We start from the raw sequence: 17,926 nt of genomic DNA, 5'->3' as shown, positions 1-17,926 counted from the left end.
ATGTGCCTATGGGGTTTTAAAGGAATACTTATAGTTAAAATGGCAAAATCAAGTCCTACAATTGTCCAAATGCATGTACACCATTATAAATAACCATTTTCAAAAGTATAATAGACCTTAGACTCTAAAAACCAACTTTATTAGCCATCAGCTGTTGTGCTTAAGAGAACATCTTTGAGAAAATGTTGAGGCAAAATGCAATCAACACGAGATATGGTGCTCTTTATGAACTATTATGGGAGGCAGTTTGTCAACCAAGAAGGGAAGAAGAGGAGAAAAACACCTACCTTGCAGAAGACCGAGAGATCTACTCAGTCACTGGGTACTCCTTTATCAGGATAAGGTGGTGTTTGTAAGGGTTGGCGCCACTCAAAGAATCACAGAATCACAGAATGGTAGGGGTTGGAAGGGACCTCTGGAGATCATCTAGACCAACATTCTGCCAGAGCAGGGTCACCCAGAGCAGGTGGCACAGGAACGCATCCAGGTGGGTTTTGATTGTCTCCAGAGACGGAGACTCCACCACCTCTCTGGGCAGCCTGTGCCAGGGCTCTGCCACCCTCACAGCAAAGAAGTTCCTCCTCATGTTTAAGTGGAACTTCCCATGTTCAAGTTTGTTCCCGTTACCCCTTGTCTTGTCCCTGGGCACCACTGAGAAGAGCCTGGCCCCATCGTCCTGACACCCACCCTTTCGGTATTTGTAAGCGTTGATAAGATCCCCCCTCAGTCGCCTTTTTTCCAGACTGAAGAGACCCAAATCCCTCAGCCTTTCTTCATAAGAGAGATGTTCTAGTCCCCTAATCTTCTTCGTAGCCCTTTGCTGTACCATCTCCAGCACTCCTCCCAACACCAATTTGCTTAGAAAAATTTCTTTGGGGTAGGTACCTACAACTTTGAGTTCCCAGCTCATTTCTGGAGCTTAACGTTTCAACAGAGATCTCCAGGACTCCTTCCTGTCCCTGCTACCACGGGACACAGCTCCATGCACATGTTCCAGCCCCAGGTCACTACTGTACTGCACAAATTGCTCTGCTCCTCAGGTGTTTTATACAAGTTTGGCCCGGTTTTGAGAAAGCAGCTTGCACCTGTCTGTCTTTGTTGTTACTAGGAATCGAAGTCATGGAATTTTCCTATTGCTCTGAATGACATTTTCAGGCTGCCTGTGCTAGCAGGGATTGAAACGTTCCTCACTTTCCTAGAGGGCTACTTACCTTCTGCAAGAAATAAGGTTATTCAGCAAAATCTATGAATGCTATGGCAATTTGCACCACTGAAATTTAAACAATTTGACTCTGATAACAGATTTATTCTGTTCCACCAGTGGAAAAGAGTACAGCCCTGAAAGCGAGCGGAGTTTGTTCAAATGCTGCATGTGATAGCAAAGAGTAGTCACCACCTTCCCTAGTGACACATTCAGACTGTATTTGGGGAAAACATTACTCTAACATGCACTTTTTTACGGATAAATTAGTCCTCAAAAAACACGCTTTCATTTGCAAAACATTACAACACTGCTGTCTTATCTAAATAAAAGACAGATGGGGAAAACTTATATTTCAATGGGTCTTCCTCCATAAAAATAAAAGGTGTTTGTTTCCTGGTTTCTTCATGTTCATGTTCAAGTTAGGTGTCTGTCTCTCTGTAAGGGTGTCCCACTGACAACTCACTGAAAGAGAAAAGAATCATAGAATTGTTTTGGTTGGAAGAGACATTTAAGATCATTTAGTCCAACCACAAACCCAACACTGACAAAAACCATCACTAAACCATATCTCTAAGCACCATCTCTACTCATCTTTTAAATACCTCCAGGGATGGGGACTCAACCACTTCCCTGGGCAGCCTGTTCCAATGCTTGATAACCCTTTCAATGTAGAAATTTTTCCTAATATCCAACCTAAACCTCCCCTGGTGCAAATTGAGGCCATTTCCTCTTGTCCCATCACCTGTTACTTGGGAGAAAAGCCCGACCCTCCCTGTCTACCCCCTCCTTTCAGGGAGCTGTAGAGAGCGAGAAGGTCTCCCCTCAGCCTCCTCTTCCCCAGGCTGAACACCCCCAGCTCCCTCAGCCGCTCCTCACCAGACTTGTGCTCCAGACCCCTCACCAGCTCCGTTGCCCTTCTCTGGTCACGCTCCAGCCCCTCAGTGTCTTTTTGTGGTGAGGGGCCCAAAACTGGGCACAGCACTCGAGCTGGGGCCTCACCAGTGCCCAGTACAGGGGGACGATCACTGCCCTGGTCTGCTGGCCACACTATTGCTGATACAGGCCAGGATGAGAGGAGTGACAAATCAACTGTCCTCTCCACTAGAAATGGGGAAAGCTGTAGAGGTGCTGGCAAAAAAAAGGAGATAATTTCCAAGGCAAGGGTACAAAAAAGGACATTCTAGAGTGCTTGACATTTCCTGGTTAATTAGATTTTATGAGTGGAAGAGGGAAATCAGTGTTTATCTTACTGCTATTCGCTGCATACACACTTCAACTCACCTTGTTGCTACTTTCTCAGCTGCTTAAGCTTGCCCGTTAGTATGCAGATTAAGCATAAACATTGGTAATGTTTTCATCCTACGAATAATTCTTAGAACAAAAATACCATTAACTCTGAGTTAAATATAATAAACGAGGTAATAAGGAAGCAAATCACTGAACCAGAATGCCAGAGCTAGAACTGCAGAAATGCCTGGATTTTGACAGAGATTAACCTGTTTATTATGTGTGATGGTATTCGGGCAAAGGGAGGATTCCCATGGGTGCAAAGCTCTTGCAGCCATTTGACACCTACAAGCCCAGAATGTCGTGAAGAACCTTCAGTGCTTTGATCCCCTTGACCAATGCTTCTCGGAAAATTTACAGCCATGGGGATCATGTCCTGAAGTGAAGCCCCAGAAGATGTTCCACTTCAAGGTGTTATGTCGGCTGAGATTCTTATGGAATCAGACCATTCTTCCCAACCTTTTGGGGCAGTATGAGGGGAAACAAAAGGGGACATCAAAAGTTGGTAAAAATGCAAAGCACTCAAGATGGGATGTGAGAATTAAAGGAGGGAAAAAGCTTTGTGTCAGCCCTCTGCAGTGGGTGAGGATGTCCTGAAACCTGTTGAAAAAGTGACAAAGCAAAGTTGCATCGTCTCACATGTTTCCCAATGCTTTCCTCTGCCTTTGACATCATCTACCTGGTGCCAGGGATGGGGAGATGGGAGACAAAAGGTTACATGACTTGTCAGCGAGTGATGGATCCAGAGTCAACAGTGGGAACAGACTCCAGTGCTGGCTGACTCCCAAGTCCTCTGCCTGACCCATTCCCGCACCTGTGTTGGAAACTGGTCTGTAAGAACCAGGGGAATCAGCGTGGCTCGGCGGAGCTTGGCTGATGGTCACGTTATACAACTGTCTGGCATGGTCAGTGGAAATTCACCCTTGGGGATTGCAACATGTTCGCTGCGTGTTTCATTGCAGCCCACGATAAGGGGGATAACCAGTCTGCTTTCCAGAAGGTTGGTTGCTGTTACTTATTGACAAAGCACTCAGCCATCAAACTTGCACAATCCCGTGTGCCCTATAAATACCAGCTGCCTTTCCTAGCTTCTTCCTCAAACAAATTGCATCCTTCGTCGATCTTCCAGACGCTCTTCAGGGGCACGCAGTCCACAACTGACTAGCAACCATGAGGATCCTGTACCTGCTCTTCGCTGTCATCTTCCTCCTCTTCCAGGCTGCTCCAGGTGAGAAGCAAAGTAAATCCTACAAAGAAAGAAAGGGCTTGTAAGCAGAAGTGTGTGCATGGGAGGAAAAAAACAACCACCAACTAACAGGCAGAATTTGATGCTGTTGGGATGGTGCTATTGCAGTGGATGGGACCAAGTATATCCGTGCCCGTGACGGCTGCCTTCCTAAAAATGCCACATATTCTTGCATATTTACCCATCATAATTTTAGACTGAAAATTGACAATTTAATGTCTTCCCACAGGTTCAGCAGATCCTCTTTTTGCTGACACCGCAGAGTGCAGGAGCAATGGAAATTTCTGCCGTGCCGGGGCATGCCCACCCACCTTTGCTGTCTCGGGGTCGTGCCACGGGGGGCTGCTGAAATGCTGTTCAAAGTAAGTGCCGCAGGACAGAAGGACGCCCTTCAGAGGGCACTTCTGTCCTTCCCTTTTATCTATTGTTTCTTTGAATAATATGCACAACTCCACGGGGCTTGCAGGGCTGTTGTTTGTGAGAAAGTCCAGGTGGAAGATGAACATGTGTACAGCACAGATCTGTGTCTAAGGAGACAATTCAATTTGATGGAAGTTATGTATGAGAGTAAAAGTTCAGGAGGGTCTAAATTTCCCAGAATTCATTATTTTTCACTTTATTTTAATTTTTGATCGGGGAAAAAAAAGAAGTTTTTTCAAGAAATTATTAGAAAAATATTTCTCACAGTATTTTCACCCAGCAGGGGAAACAACATGTCATTCCTTCCTCTGTTCTTTTCGATTTCCAGAATTACCTAGAAAATTGAATTTTAAAGGGGAAATATGTTCACAGAATTCTGCTTCTCATTCTCTTCTCATATCTCCTTCCTTCCACCACCACTGTTCAGCTCTTAGAAAGGTGAAGAAGAATGAATATCTTAGTGACTGCAGACAGCTGGGTGTGCATTTCACTTTTGACTTTGGAGACCACTTTCTAAAAATGTCTGGAGTTTCCCTGATAGCAAGATTTTTTCTTTCCTTAAGGTTTTGAACATGCTTTGAGGGAATGCATTTCAGTTTACGATAACACATTCTCCTCAGCCATTTAATTCTTACAACAGTTTTGTTCAGCTGATTGCCATGTGCTGATCATTGCCATCTGCAGTAACTGTCTATCGCATACACTAAATCTAGTAGCAAATTAGGAGACGTTCCTGTGTCCTTTGGGGAAAAGGACAGGTGTGATGACAACTCATCGCAACAGATGTTCAGTCAGATCCTCAGCCATTGATGAGAGCAGGCAGAACCCGGTTCAAAACAAAGGGAGAGCTCAGATCTGTATTTTCTGAAATTTTCAGAACTCCTCTTTCTGTTATTTATAGCATTGCCAGGGTTTAAAGGTTCCCAGAACTGAAGAAAATGTGATGAGATGGCTCAAGGGAAGAAGTTTCATAGTATTTGTTCAGCACTTGGGGATCCTCAGTCAGACAGTGGTTTCAGGAAACCACAGTCATCCCAATATTAGGACATGTTTGTTGTCAGGAGATTAAGATGCTAAGGAAGCATCCACTTAGGAATTCATGAAAGTAAATGGTACAGAAGCAATCTATTATTAGATGATTTTACAAAGGAATGATGTGATCCCTCAGACTCTGTGAGTGATCATTCTCTTTAGGAAGCAATTTCTACTGATAGCAAGTAGACTGTTAGGAGCAGATGGCAGATCTCCAACATCTGGTTTCTGTATAAACATCTGTTAGGCCTGATCAAAGGAGAATTGGGGCTGGGAAAGGAACAAGACCTCTTACATTTGGTTCCAGGTGTAATTTTTCTACAGAAACACTTTCTCAGAAGAGTGTACCCATATGTGATATTGATGGATGCTAATGTTAGGTTTAAAACTCTTCCTATTGAGCAGTTAGGTTTTCAGCTGGGTTGATCCATACTGCAGAAGAAGTTGAAACCAACATGGTATTCTGAGGTACTTCCAGCTGGGGATTCAACCTGTGAGGTGCTTGAAAAGAAATCTTTGAAATTAGACACAAAGGGTTTAATTCAGCAAGTTAAAATGAGATGTTTAGAGGCATTTGAGATGCCTTGGAGTATTTAAACCACATATACATATCTGGCTGAGATAGCTCATGACCTATGGGAAAACATTGCTTTTCAAAAAAGATGACTGGTGACCAAGCAGATACCCCAGAGCTCTTCAAATGGCACAAGACGTGTGTGATTCAGTAACTAAATCAAATCCCCAGTCTTTATTTTGGGGTGAGCTGAATCAAAATGTTATTACTATTGGTAATATAATGAGTTTTCCAGTGACCACAGTTCTGGCGGACTGGATGTCTGCAGACCCAGACGCCCAGCACACATGGGAAGCCTTCCACGGAGGCATCTAAACACAGTTTTTTAAACCTGCAGGCAGAACCCACCCTGTACATTTATTCTGAAAGTAGTTAGCAGGTATTGAGGTTTTTAGAGACTGAGTTTAGATTACGCTTCAGCAAAATAACAAGACCCTTTTTAACCTTACAGGATTTCAGCGAAGTAAGAAGATAAGGCTTTCCTGGATCAGTGTCCTTGTACCAGCAACATTTCCACTGCCTTGAGGAGGTGATTTTGATGGATTCCTCCTCTATCTAAACCCTCCTGCAAATGAGCATTGAAAGAAGCTTCCAGAAGGCACGTCCTGTTAGCACACCGCTTCTGGAGATCCAGGTTTTTCCTCGCTGAAGTCACTCCCTTTTTTGCTTTTAATACACAAGCCACTTTGGCACCTTGGCCACCTATTCCAGCCTACCTCACAGGGAAGTTTGGATGTTCAATCAGTTCTGGTTCATGCAGCTCTTGGAGGATGTGAAGCAATATATATATTATTATTTTACTCACACACAAAAATAAATGTCTTCTCAAACCAATAACTGTGATCTTTTAATCTTACTAACAGTAATTTTCTCTGTGCCTTTGACTCAAGGCTCATTGAGTCATGCAACCTTTTTACACTAGTAAATCTGTGCAGTCTCACATATTCCCAAGTGACTTGGAAAAGGGAATGGCTAAAACAGCAACCAGTTTTGATGATGATACTAAAGTATTCAGGATGCCGAGACTGAAAGTTGAGTGTGAAGAACAATACAAGCAACTCTTGATAGCGAGTGATTGGATGAAAAAATGGCAATCAATAAACACCTCCAGTATTGCAACCTTTATATACATATATAATTTTTTTAATATATATATTTACATACATACATATGTATGTATGTAAATATAGATATTCATTTGACTTCATAAACACAATCTGAACTATCTGGGGGGGTCTGATGGTGTCTGAACCATCTCTACTCAGAAACAAGATTTGGGGTGATATATAGACTGTTTTTGAAAACATAAGACCTGTGTTCAATAGCAGTCATGAAAGTCAATTAAATGTCCTGTTTCATCCAGCAGGACTGGTGTAGCCACGAGCTCGATAGTACTAATTATGCAAAACCGAGGTGTTTTTCATTGTTTCCTCCAATAGCTACAGATGCACAATCAATTTCTTTTCTCCCATCACGACTAGTCATGGAAGCATGAAGTCCGTTTTTTGGAGTCAATTTCCTACACCTATTTCAAAAGATGTTTGGGCAACACAGGGCTGATTTCATCCAGATGCATTAGAAAAAAAAATATATTATTTTCCCCATGGCAACTGGAGCCTGTATTTAAGTAATTTAATTGATCCCCATGTATCTGAGCTTGGAGCTGTATCAAGGCAAGAAAAAGAGATGCTCCTTCCTCACAACTGTAGCCATTCTTTTTTCCTTTTTTTTTTTTTTTCAATCTAGAGTCTGAAAAGAACCCAAATCAAAACCACAAAGGAAATGCAGAAATCAAAAAGGGCAAATTAACCCAGAGGTTGTGCAGCATTTTATTTCTTTCTTCTTGTCTTAACTTCCCCACTAAATGCAAGGAAAAAAATAAATCTCTTGACTTCTGCAGTTTTTGGTTCTGTCAAATGAGGTTAGATCACTTTCTTCTGAATTGACATCTACAACAGCACCATACTCTGTAAGTGTTAAATGACACACAAGGGCCACATATTCCACCTACTTCTGTGGTTTCTTGGGCAGAAAAGGCCTGAGGATATAGCATTAACCCATGTTTGAAGCTCCCTCGAGTAATCTGCCTGACTGGAGTAATCTTGCATTTATATCAGCAACTAAAATGTCTAGGGACAGTATTCTGGTGAAAAGAAAGACTACTCACCAGATCTCTTGGAGTCCAAAATAAGATGGTTGCATTGAAGATGTGTACAAGAATTGTTCCTGGTCTATGCTAACCCCTGAACCATGCCCAGGATTTGTTCGGGAAACGTCTAGCTGACCCACTCCTAAGCTATCCCAAAGATCTTGATAACATTTAAACAGCACGCTAATCATTTAGCAAACACATCTCACGGCCCACAGCCTAGTCCTGTTCTGCTTCCTACTGCATGGATGATCTGTTCTCCATCCCTCAAGTTTCTCCTGAAAAACATCTCTGACATTGTCTGGATAAATTTAGGACAGACTGAGCCTCAGATTTCCCTCCTGTCCCAAGAAAACACATCTCTAACATATAAGCCATACAGGCATTACTCCAAAGGGGATTTTTTCCACTTCCGTCTAAATGCTGCACCTCATGTCCATCAAGGTCTTTTGTTTCACCCCAGCAGCCACCCTCACTGCCACATATGGGTAACTTCGGGCTCATTCTCCTATTTTTGCCCAATTTCTGTGGAGCCCCTTGAGTCTATATCACCTCTGCACTCCCCATGTTCCCTGAGTGGAGCCTGGAGTTGGCCTCGTGCAGGATGGCTCACACAGCTCTCCTGTGTTGATGCCATTATATGGGCCTGCTTCTTTCATGCCAGTTTCCTGGCTTCTCTCACACACTTACCGCTAAGAGTTCTTCCCAAGAAGTTCCTCATGTCATGTCTATTGAGAACTTCACTCCTACCATTGTTTTTTTTCCCCTTGGAGGGCTGGCAGGAAGGCAGCTGGAACCAAACTCTTTGATGGTGCAACTCAAGCTATGGGAGAAAAGAAATCTCTTGACTGATGTACACCTTTCAAAACTAATGCGGGACCTCAGAAAACCTCCTCCTTGCTCGGCTCAAGAATGGATCAATTTTCAAAATGGTGATTGGGATATGGACTTTCCAAAAATTTGCTGATCAGTGACTTCTTCCCCTCACAGCTCTCTTCCATGGCAGGGAGACAGATTGGAGATGGTCCCATGGCTGCACTTGGACAGGCACTTCAGTTGCTGGGACTGGAGTTCCCTCCCTAGTTTCATGCATGAGCAGCCGCTATCAAGTGTTCCATCAAGGGGAACGAACATTGTGTACCTTCCACCCGCTGTCATCTTCATGTGTCTGTGAAGGTCTGTGCCTCTCACCGTCATTTTTTCCTTGTGTTTAACTTTGGGACAGGGGAACTCAACACCACTTCTTGCTGACACCTGTTTGTTTACTCCTAGACCATAGGAAATTTTCACTAAATTAATTCTCCCCTTCTGTTCTGCCAGATTAGCTGCCCATCAGTTGTAATTAAAAGCAGGGATTCTCCTTCAGGTCCAAAGACTTTCCTTGCCTAGCAGCCCAGAAAACAAGTGGCAATTTCCCGAGCTGAAAAGGCAAATAACAAACAAACAAGCCCCCTGAAGGAACAGTGAGCCAAAGAGTCGCATTTACTCTTTCTGTGTCTTCGCAAGGACAGGTCCCATACAAAATCCCCCACCCACTCCTTTGCTGCCAGGTCAAGTATTAACTCTAACAGACACCTCAAGATCAACAGCTTCCCATCAGTAACAGCCCTACTGCTTTCTCTGCATGCTGGTGACCGTTCGCATCTTCTGGTGCTCAAGGAGAAGGAACAAGTGGGGCACCTTGCCCAGGCTCCCTTTCCCCAGTGCCAAGAAGCCTTCAAGGGGGTTGTTATCATCCCAGGTGTCTTTCTCTTTCCATGGAGGGAGCCTGGACCTGACACAAACATTGCTGCTGCTCTCCAGCCGGAGCTGGGGGAGGGAGGTGAGGAGGATGGGTCTGTTCCCCCTTCCTCTCCCCATCGTTGTTTGGTTCCAAAGAACATTGAACAACGTGTGACGCCATGGGCCGACCCCAGCAGGGTTTGCTCAGCAGCTTCACTCCCCAAAACAAACACCCCTGCCCCTCGTGCTGCCTGGGACAGGCAGAGGGAGAATTATGCAAGGAGCAGACAAGCACATTTTCCTTCTCCATTAAATCCTGTTATTTTTGCAAGCAGCTTCACCCTTAATGGCTTGCCTAATGCTGGCCATGTTTTATGATCACAGACTGCCCCTTTCTTACTCTCTTTTTGGCCACACTCTGTTTTCAGAAATGGGGCTGGTGTTTTGGGTTGTGGGGTTGCGTCTCTGTCCTTGTGCAAAGATCAGAAATCAGAGAGCTGGTGAATGTTCTCGGTGGCTTGCTTAAAAAAAAAAATCCAGCACACACACAGATGGTGTTTTATCATAAAAGACAGACTCCTCAAAGCCTCTTTCCTCTCATTCAGAAGGAAAACAGGAGAGAGGACAGAAGATTCCTTCCTCATCCCCTGCCTGAAGCAAAAGAAAGAGGCAACACGGTACAGAACACAATGAGGTGTAAATGATTTCACCTCGTGTACCCCTCATCTCCATGGATGGGGTCAGTGGAGACACCAGCCTGCTTAAGAACCTGTGTCTCTGCCTCAGCCACTGCTCTGGAAAACGTGTGTGAAAATACATGGCCTTTCCCTAGACCGCCACTGCCCAACCCAGTCCTCACAGCTCCCTGGCAGAGGTCTGTAGATCTGTTTTCTCATCACGTTCCTAAGAACTTAATCACTTATTGGGTCAACCCACCACTGGCAGTCAGGGAGGTGCAAAGGGAGGGAGATGTGGGCTTGATACCCCCAAGCATCTCCTGGATCTTGTGCCCATCACATAAGGCAGACAGATATGAGGCTGCTCCTCCTTCCCTTGGACCTCAGGGGGCCATGGCAGTGCTACCAGGTCTATCTGTCCTGCCAGCATTGCATAGTTTCCCAACCTGTTGATTAGAGACAACAATTCATGAAGCAAGGAAGAGAATTTGGCTTCTTTGCCACCTGCCTCCTCTTGTCCCTGCTCAACCTCCTTATCTGTCCTCCACCGTAAAGAAGATTTTTGCTTGTTTCTGAAATACTAGTCCTGACAGAGTGAGATAATGTGTTTTTTCACAAACTGAAGCCCAGACTTCATTCCTCACACTCAATTTGTAGCAGCCAGTTTATCAGACACAGACCTCCCTGTTCCCTGCATCCAGACATGGCTCACCTCCTGCTGTTACGCTCCGTCGCTTCAGTTTACTGCCCTCACTGAAGCAGTAAAAAATTAAGCACCCTTATGACTTGATTTCTTTAATGATTCTTGGTTTATACCGTTTGCAAAAACCCCCACACTTGCAGTGTTTATGTGTCTCAGGAGTGGCATTTCTTGGAGACAAGTACAAGTATTAAGAGTGCTGCTCAAAGCTCTACAAAGCTCTGCTCCATGTTATATATGGCTGGTCCTTCACATGCATGAAGTAAAAATTTAATATTTTTTTTTTTTAAGATACAAGACAGGTTACAAGGTGTTAAGAGATGTGGAGACATCACACACAAGCAGATTTGGCACGTTGAATCTAAGAAATCAGAAAGAGAGATGTGATTGTCTTCATAATCATGTCAGGGAGGTGTCTAGCAGCAAGGGAAAATGTTCTTAAACTGAGGTCATTTTGGGTAGAGAATGAGTAGGTTTAGACTCTCCACAAAGGCTAGAGGTTGGAAGACGGTTCACACCGTCAGAGCAGAGTAAGGGAATGCAGTGCCTGTAGCAGCAGTGAGACACATGACCCCACTGTTTCCAGGAGAGAGCTTAGCTCATTGCTGAATGGGAATTGGGATGCAGTCTCCTGTGACAGCGCGGCACAACACACAGTGGTGTCCAGTCCTTTCTATCTAATGACTTTCTTCAAGATTTGCTACACATCCATGGCTCAAGTTCCAAGTACAAGACCCAGAGGGAAATTGAGTTCTGAACCATGTTAGAAAAAAAGTCTGGGAGAAGGAGCTACTCCCATGTCTGCAGATTTCATAGCCAGGAAGGAGAATGTCCACAACCCTTTCACCCCTACTCTGCCTCCCTCAGCTGCAGCCCTACAGCTCTGATCCAAGCAAGGACTGAAGGTCTGATCCATTCCTGAACACAAGGAGGACGGTCTCTTGCCTCCTTGTTTCACACAGCCTTGAAGCCAGCTTCCCTGACTTTCCTACGCTCATTGTGCCCGGTGGCTGAGGGAGGATAGCCTGTCACAAGACCGTGGCCAAGAGCCATGGGGCATTAGCAGTTCTGCGTGGTTTGCAGTATTGCAGATGACAGGAACCCACCTCCCTTCTCCTCCAATCCTATGTCTCCTCCCCGGGTGCAACCCACCAGCTGACATGGGGCATGTGAGCAGAGTGATTTGGCTGCTCAGGTCAGCTAGCTTGGTTTGGCCATTGCTCAGGTCAAGCATCTTCTAATGTGCTAGGTTGCAACATCTTCATACATCACCAGTCTCCACAGTAACAGGGCAATGAACTCGCTGTTCTTCAGACAACCGCTTCTCCGCCCCCTTAGCTATCTGCACTGCTCCATCCCAGAGCCTTTATAAGTACAGGGACTAGCCGTCTTCTGTCTCGAACACCAGCTTCTGTCCATCGTTGAGTATCCTCAGACCTGCAAAGGCTATCCTACTACCAGCTGGCAGCCATGAGAATCCTTTTCTTCCTCGTTGCTGTTCTCTTCTTCCTCTTCCAGGCTGCTCCAGGTAAGACAGAAAATAGATGTGATGGAGGCTAAAAGGGTGGATGTGCACAGAAGTCCATTAGAGCCCAGTGCTGGGGTTCAGATTACCTCTGTGCTCTTGGACTCCATGCCTTTCATATTAGAAGTCCACTTCCTGAGTCATAATTCTAATCTTTAAACTATAGATTTGAAGTCCTCGATAGTGTTACTCATGGTCTCTTTCTAGCCCTTTGCATCTTGTGTTCCAGTTGCATGATGACATGATGGAAAAAAAGATGCTTCTGTGTATTAAGGCAATTCTTAGGCTGATACTTGAGATGCAACCCTGCAATGTGAGAGCTTTCTCTTCTCACATTCACACCCACACCTCCTGACCATGTATTCTAGATTAGTAGATCTCCTATATTTTTGGAAAAAAAGTAGTTGTGATTGTGGGTCATCGCCTGAACTCTATACTGTCCATGTGCATTGGGTGGATTTAGAGCACGTGCATCATTTCAGGCTGTTTAGGGGACTTCAGAGAAGTTTAAGCTATGTCCATCCTTGCTTTGGTTTGCAGCAGACTCAAATTTGTACCTACTTCCCCAGACCAGCAAATGTCTGCCTGTTCAAAGAAGAAATGTAGAACCACTTAGGCCAAAAGCAGACACTTGTAGGAGCTTCAGACAAAGCCTGTACTACATTGGATTGCTTTCTTGGACTTTTCCATTTTTATGCATCACAAAAAGTATTCTCTATTTAAGACAACCCGTGACCCCTGAGATGGCTGCAGGGCTGGTGCAGTTCCAGTAGTGTCTATGGGAAAGGTCAATAAGTATTTTATATCTCTTCATAAAGACTTACACACAAAAAAGGTACATAACACTATAGGGTTTTTTAACTTAGGGGGCAAGGGAAACCGAGGTCTAGTGATGTCTTTAGAAATTAACAATGCACAGTCCTTGAATATGTGATTTAGAGAAAAGACTTGAGAACCACTGGGACAAATTGGTTGAAATGTGGCAAGTCTAATTTAGAATGAAGCTTGCATGCCTTTCGAATTAAGGATAGAGTCCAATTTGATGACAGGCATGGACTGAGCTAGGCACAGAAAGTACTGGGTGAGATGATCGGGTTTGTACAAGAAATTCAGGCAGCTGGTAAGGGCCTCTTCTGCCTCTTAAGTGCACAGATATACGAGACTTCAGGTGATATAAGAGATCCATTGAAATCATACAAAAATAACACAATCTGAATCTCAAGCTGAACATCCCAGTGGGAACAAGTAACGTTCAGCCTGTAAATACTCTGAACCCGAACTTGGGGCCGCCTTTTCAGCTGGGATAAGCTCAGGCAGATCCCATGATGATGATGATGATGATGATGTAGCTACAATCTTTCCCACCACCAGAACATTTGGCCCTCCAGTTCCGAACATACCAGCATGGTAAAACCAGCACAGCATCTAGATAAACCCTGTACAGTACTAGTGACAACAGTCACTGACTCTGTTTTATGGTGTATATTTAAGTTTATAAAACATTTTAGTTGGGCAGATGTTAGTCCCATCGGTTTGGCTGCGATTACAATTTATCTTTTCTGAAGTTTTATGCCATCCGTGGTAGCCATTCCATATTTTCCATGCTAACACAGCGCACAGGCTTCCTGTGAGCATTCTGCTCACCCTCACAGAGCTCCCTGTGAGGAAGCTATTCAGGGCAGGAGATAAAGATTATGAGTCAGAACTATGCTTTATGTTTGCTGAAACGTGAACTGAAAGTTTGAAGAAACTCAGTTAGGACATTTTTATTTGAATATCATCACTTTTGTTTCTGAGAGTAATGTGAGATTAACGTTAAAAATGCATTTTTCTGTGTTTCCAATGGCTTTTTCATGTAACGTAGTATTTCTGTGTGTAACTGGAATGACAACAAATGTCTCCAGGCATGATGCCAAGGAATCTGGCAGTTAGCTTTGGGTCACTAACGGAGAGATGCTGGCATTACAGCCTGCTCTTCTGGTTAGCTTGCATTTCATATGGACATACAGACCTTAAGAAGGTGTGATCGGGTTACCCCAATCACAAACCCGGCACCATGGCAGCAAACCACATACCACACCAGGTAAATCTGATGCCTCGACTCTCCAATCCTCTGCCTTGACAAATGAAGATGAATTTTCCCTTGTTTGTTTTTTTTTTTTGCAGCTTACAGCCAAGAAACTTCTGACACCTTAGCGTGCCGGCAAAGCCGAGGCTTCTGCTCCTTTGCTGCATGCTCTGCTCCTATGGTTGAGAGCGGGACCTGCCGTGATGGGAAGCTGAAATGCTGCAGATGGTAAGGACGAATTCCTCCAGAGGAATGCTGCTGCACCAAGAGCAAACACACTTAATGGGCTTTTCCCCATTTTTGGCATGAAAGAGGCCACCTTCTCCAGCCTCCCACACCCTCCAAAAACCAACTTGAATCGTTGGGGTTTGTGTCTGGTAATAAAAAGGCAGAGCCTTGTGGTGTTAAAAATGCCAGGCTGCTTTCTCCGAGAAACCACAGGGAGGATTTGGTGATGAGCAGGGAGGGACCTGGAGGAGCCGTTTTCTTCATCGGCTTGCTGAGACCGTACCTCAGCTGTGACACTAATGCAGGTTTGAGCTCACACTTAAGCCTATGCCCTTTGAATCTCCATGTCCCTAATAACATCTAATACCGCTAACACCATATCACATATTGCTAATAACTTCTTCCAGCATGAGTCTGGTACCAGGGCAGAACCAGCTCATGCTCAAACTCTGCCTCTACTAAGCAGGGTGGACGCACCTGACTTGAGACAGATCTGAGGACTCCCCCTGAGTCCACACAGGCAGCAGTATGGAGCTTTGCGTTACCAAAAAACAAGGTTACTGGCACAGAATAACCATTAAACAAGCCAGGACTCATGTCAGGGATGCAGTTCTCCAGACTCTATCTGGTGCAAAGTGCCAGATATTAGACCAAAGTGCCACGGGAGGTTATCCACCTTCTAGGAATAAAATATTTTTTCATCAGCACCGGTGAGAAAGCACCTGCATCTATAGGAGATATCCCATGTGGATTGATGCTGTAATATGCCATGGTCCAGCTCTGCAGTTGGTGGCATTTCATATCAAAGGCAGCATAAAAAATCTACCCCTTTTTGGACCTCATACATCTTTTTTTTTTTATTTTGCTTTTTGTTTCTGTGAGACTTCATGCTGAAGAATGAAAAAAAAAAAAAAAAACAAACCAAAAACGTGAGAAGCCTTGTCACCTTTTCTCTTTGAAAAAAAGTCATGGAGGCCGTGGGTGCAAGTGAGAGGATCACCCACTTTGTCTTTATTCCTAAACTAGTTTTATTCTTAAACTATGTTCTGGGAGGTATTCTGGGTCTTCAGCAGCTGCAGATGAGTAGCTGTGGTGTGTGCTGCGTGATAACGTCCACATCCTCCATTTCATCTGGGTTATTTTATGGCCAGAAATTCAGGTCAGGAGTCCAGATCACAAGGATCTCTGGTAGGCTTTAACTCCGTGTGTTACCTTATGTCCACAGTAGCCTGAGATGGCAAGGTATAATTGACTTTTTGGATGGAGATAGATGGACTAGCTAAGCACCTGGTTTTTTTTGTCTTTGCAGGACACCCAGTTCCTAAAACTGACGCCTCACTGGCCACATGACAAGAGCTCGGGGCATCTGAGACATCTCCCATCTTTTGACATCAATGGATCCCAGCCTCGGTGCAAACCTGGGGAGTCTTTCCCATGGAGGTGAAGACCCTTAGGAGCACAAGAAGATCTGAGGAGGAGTTCTTGTACCCTGATAAAGATATTTGCAGCTTCAATTCTAATAAAAGCAAGTCACTGTGAAACCACATTGCTGACATTTGCTTATATATGTCAGGGTGGTTTTTGCTTTTCTTATTGTCTATAAAAATCAACCTGTAAATTAAGTTTATTTAACTAAATTAAGTTAATTTAAGTGCATGTGTCATTGACTCCTGTTAAATCGTCCTGCAGAGTGCCTGGGTTGCGGCCATTTGTGTGGCAACTTATTTATTAATAAATCAAGAAGCACTAGAACCCATTCCCTCTGCCATCCCAGCCCGAGACACCGGGGTTCAGGAGACAGGTGAACTCCACCGCTCCTCTACAAGCCTGCATCTGCTTGCCCAACTTGAAGTGCTGGGGAGGGGAATGCAGAGAAACCCCAGGGTGGCCAAAGACCAACTTCTTTAGGTCTTGAAAATGCCTCACCACATTCACTCATTGTGCTCCTGCTGCCTCTATTTAGTCTAGACCAGCACCATGTTAATGGAAATTTACTCCTCTGGATCCCAAAATATTTATCACTGCGCTATGCTGTCTGGTGGCAGTAGGTTGTGTGTCCATCAGCCTGGAGTGCCTGTTACCAGGGATAGATGCATCCCCTGCTTCCCTTCCCCATCCCTAACATCCCAGAGCGCTGACGAGAAGGTTAAAAGGATTTGAGATGAGGGATAACAAAAAGTATCCATGCTCTCCATGCCACGAGCTGTTGTGGATGGTTTTAGGACTGCCATGGCCCCTGGACGTGGTCACTTTGTGCCAGCTTTCTACTTGTCTAATCACAGTGGGTTTGGAGGAGTTATTCTTGATTGTTACTGGTCAACTTAATGATGAACAGGACCAGGCCATGTGGATGGCCACGTGGATGACCAGGCCATGCATGTGGATTCGGTTTCCTCTCCTCTTCCTGGAAAAGTTTACCACAAGGCACATGTCACACTGACCCCTGGTGAGATGAGAGCCAGATCTTCCAGCAAAAACACACACCAAGACAATTCCTCACAGGTGTAAGGGTCAGACATCACGTCTTCCAGAGCAAGTTTATTAAAATTTATGGACATATGTAGACTATGAAATACGAACACCCCAGCTGAGCATTCACTGTCTCCTGGAGACTTTGCCTTCTAGGGCTAATCACATTATTACTATAAAAGGAAAAGAAAATACTGAGTGTCTGCTCTGAGGGACAGAGGAAGAACCTGCCCTGCATCCTCTCATGAGGACAGACTTCTGCATGTTGGTGATCTGCTATCTGGGGTAGATGTTGGTGGCCGCAATGCAGTTTCAACAGAAAAAAAAAACATTTTCGAAAAAAGAGAAATATTGTTCTTTCCTGGGTGGTTCAAGAATTGCTTTGGAGTTTCTTCAGGTCATTTTGTTTGTGGAGGAGTTTTCTTTCAGTTGTTGTAAGTGTTTTGACGTGTGCATGTTAAATGCATATTTTCAGCTCAAACCTCCAGATTTTTCAATGGGATAATGCATGTCCTAAACTGCCAGAAGCTCTGAGATGCCAACGTCACTAATCATACTGCAAAAAAGGAAAGAAACTTTCAGATTTTGTACTTATAGCCAGGTAAAGATTTGAACAAGAAGCACA

The 17,926-nt window shown here is 44.4% G+C and overlaps 2 protein-coding genes across 3 annotated transcripts; both read left to right on the top strand.

The window, feature by feature from the left end:
• The first annotated feature begins 3,562 nt into the window (after positions 1-3,562).
• On the top strand, positions 3,563-4,103 carry LOC134513648 (gallinacin-10-like). The gene is made up of 2 exons (XM_063330677.1): positions 3,563-3,719; positions 3,967-4,103. The coding sequence occupies exons 1-2, from the start codon at positions 3,662-3,664 to the stop codon at positions 4,101-4,103; spliced, it is 195 nt and encodes a 64-aa protein (XP_063186747.1). The 5' UTR covers positions 3,563-3,661.
• Positions 4,104-12,381: 8,278 nt separating this feature from the next.
• On the top strand, positions 12,382-16,378 carry LOC134513647 (gallinacin-9-like). 2 transcript variants are annotated; one of them, XM_063330675.1, is made up of 3 exons: positions 12,382-12,539; positions 14,703-14,832; positions 16,142-16,378. In XM_063330675.1, exons 1-3 carry the CDS (start codon positions 12,482-12,484, stop codon positions 16,155-16,157), a joined length of 204 nt encoding a protein of 67 aa, XP_063186745.1. In that variant the 5' UTR covers positions 12,382-12,481; the 3' UTR covers positions 16,158-16,378. The 2 variants fall into 2 exon arrangements, with proteins under 2 accessions (XP_063186745.1, XP_063186746.1); XM_063330676.1 differs by lacking the exon at positions 16,142-16,378 and having other exon boundaries at positions 14,703-14,836.
• Positions 16,379-17,926: the final 1,548 nt, after the last annotated feature.

This window comes from Chroicocephalus ridibundus, chromosome 3, assembly GCF_963924245.1.
Source record: "Chroicocephalus ridibundus chromosome 3, bChrRid1.1, whole genome shotgun sequence".
Classification (NCBI taxonomy): domain Eukaryota; kingdom Metazoa; phylum Chordata; class Aves; order Charadriiformes; family Laridae; genus Chroicocephalus; species Chroicocephalus ridibundus.
The sequence above is the reverse complement of the archived record's forward strand: the minus strand, read 5'-3'. Positions and strand labels throughout refer to the sequence as shown.

What these genes read in the sequence shown, in the direction of transcription:
- LOC134513648 (XM_063330677.1), top strand. Translation starts at nt 3,662, where the DNA reads ATGAGGATCCTGTACCTGCTCTTCGCTGTCATCTTCCTCCTCTTCCAG. An exon ending in CCTCTTCCAGGCTGCTCCAG is followed by an intron (nt 3,720 to 3,966) that starts GTGAGAAGCAAA and finishes GTCTTCCCACAG; the next exon opens with GTTCAGCAGATCCTCTTTTT.
- LOC134513647 (XM_063330675.1), top strand. Translation starts at nt 12,482, where the DNA reads ATGAGAATCCTTTTCTTCCTCGTTGCTGTTCTCTTCTTCCTCTTCCAG. An exon ending in CCTCTTCCAGGCTGCTCCAG is followed by an intron (nt 12,540 to 14,702) that starts GTAAGACAGAAA and finishes TTTTTTTTGCAG; the next exon opens with CTTACAGCCAAGAAACTTCT.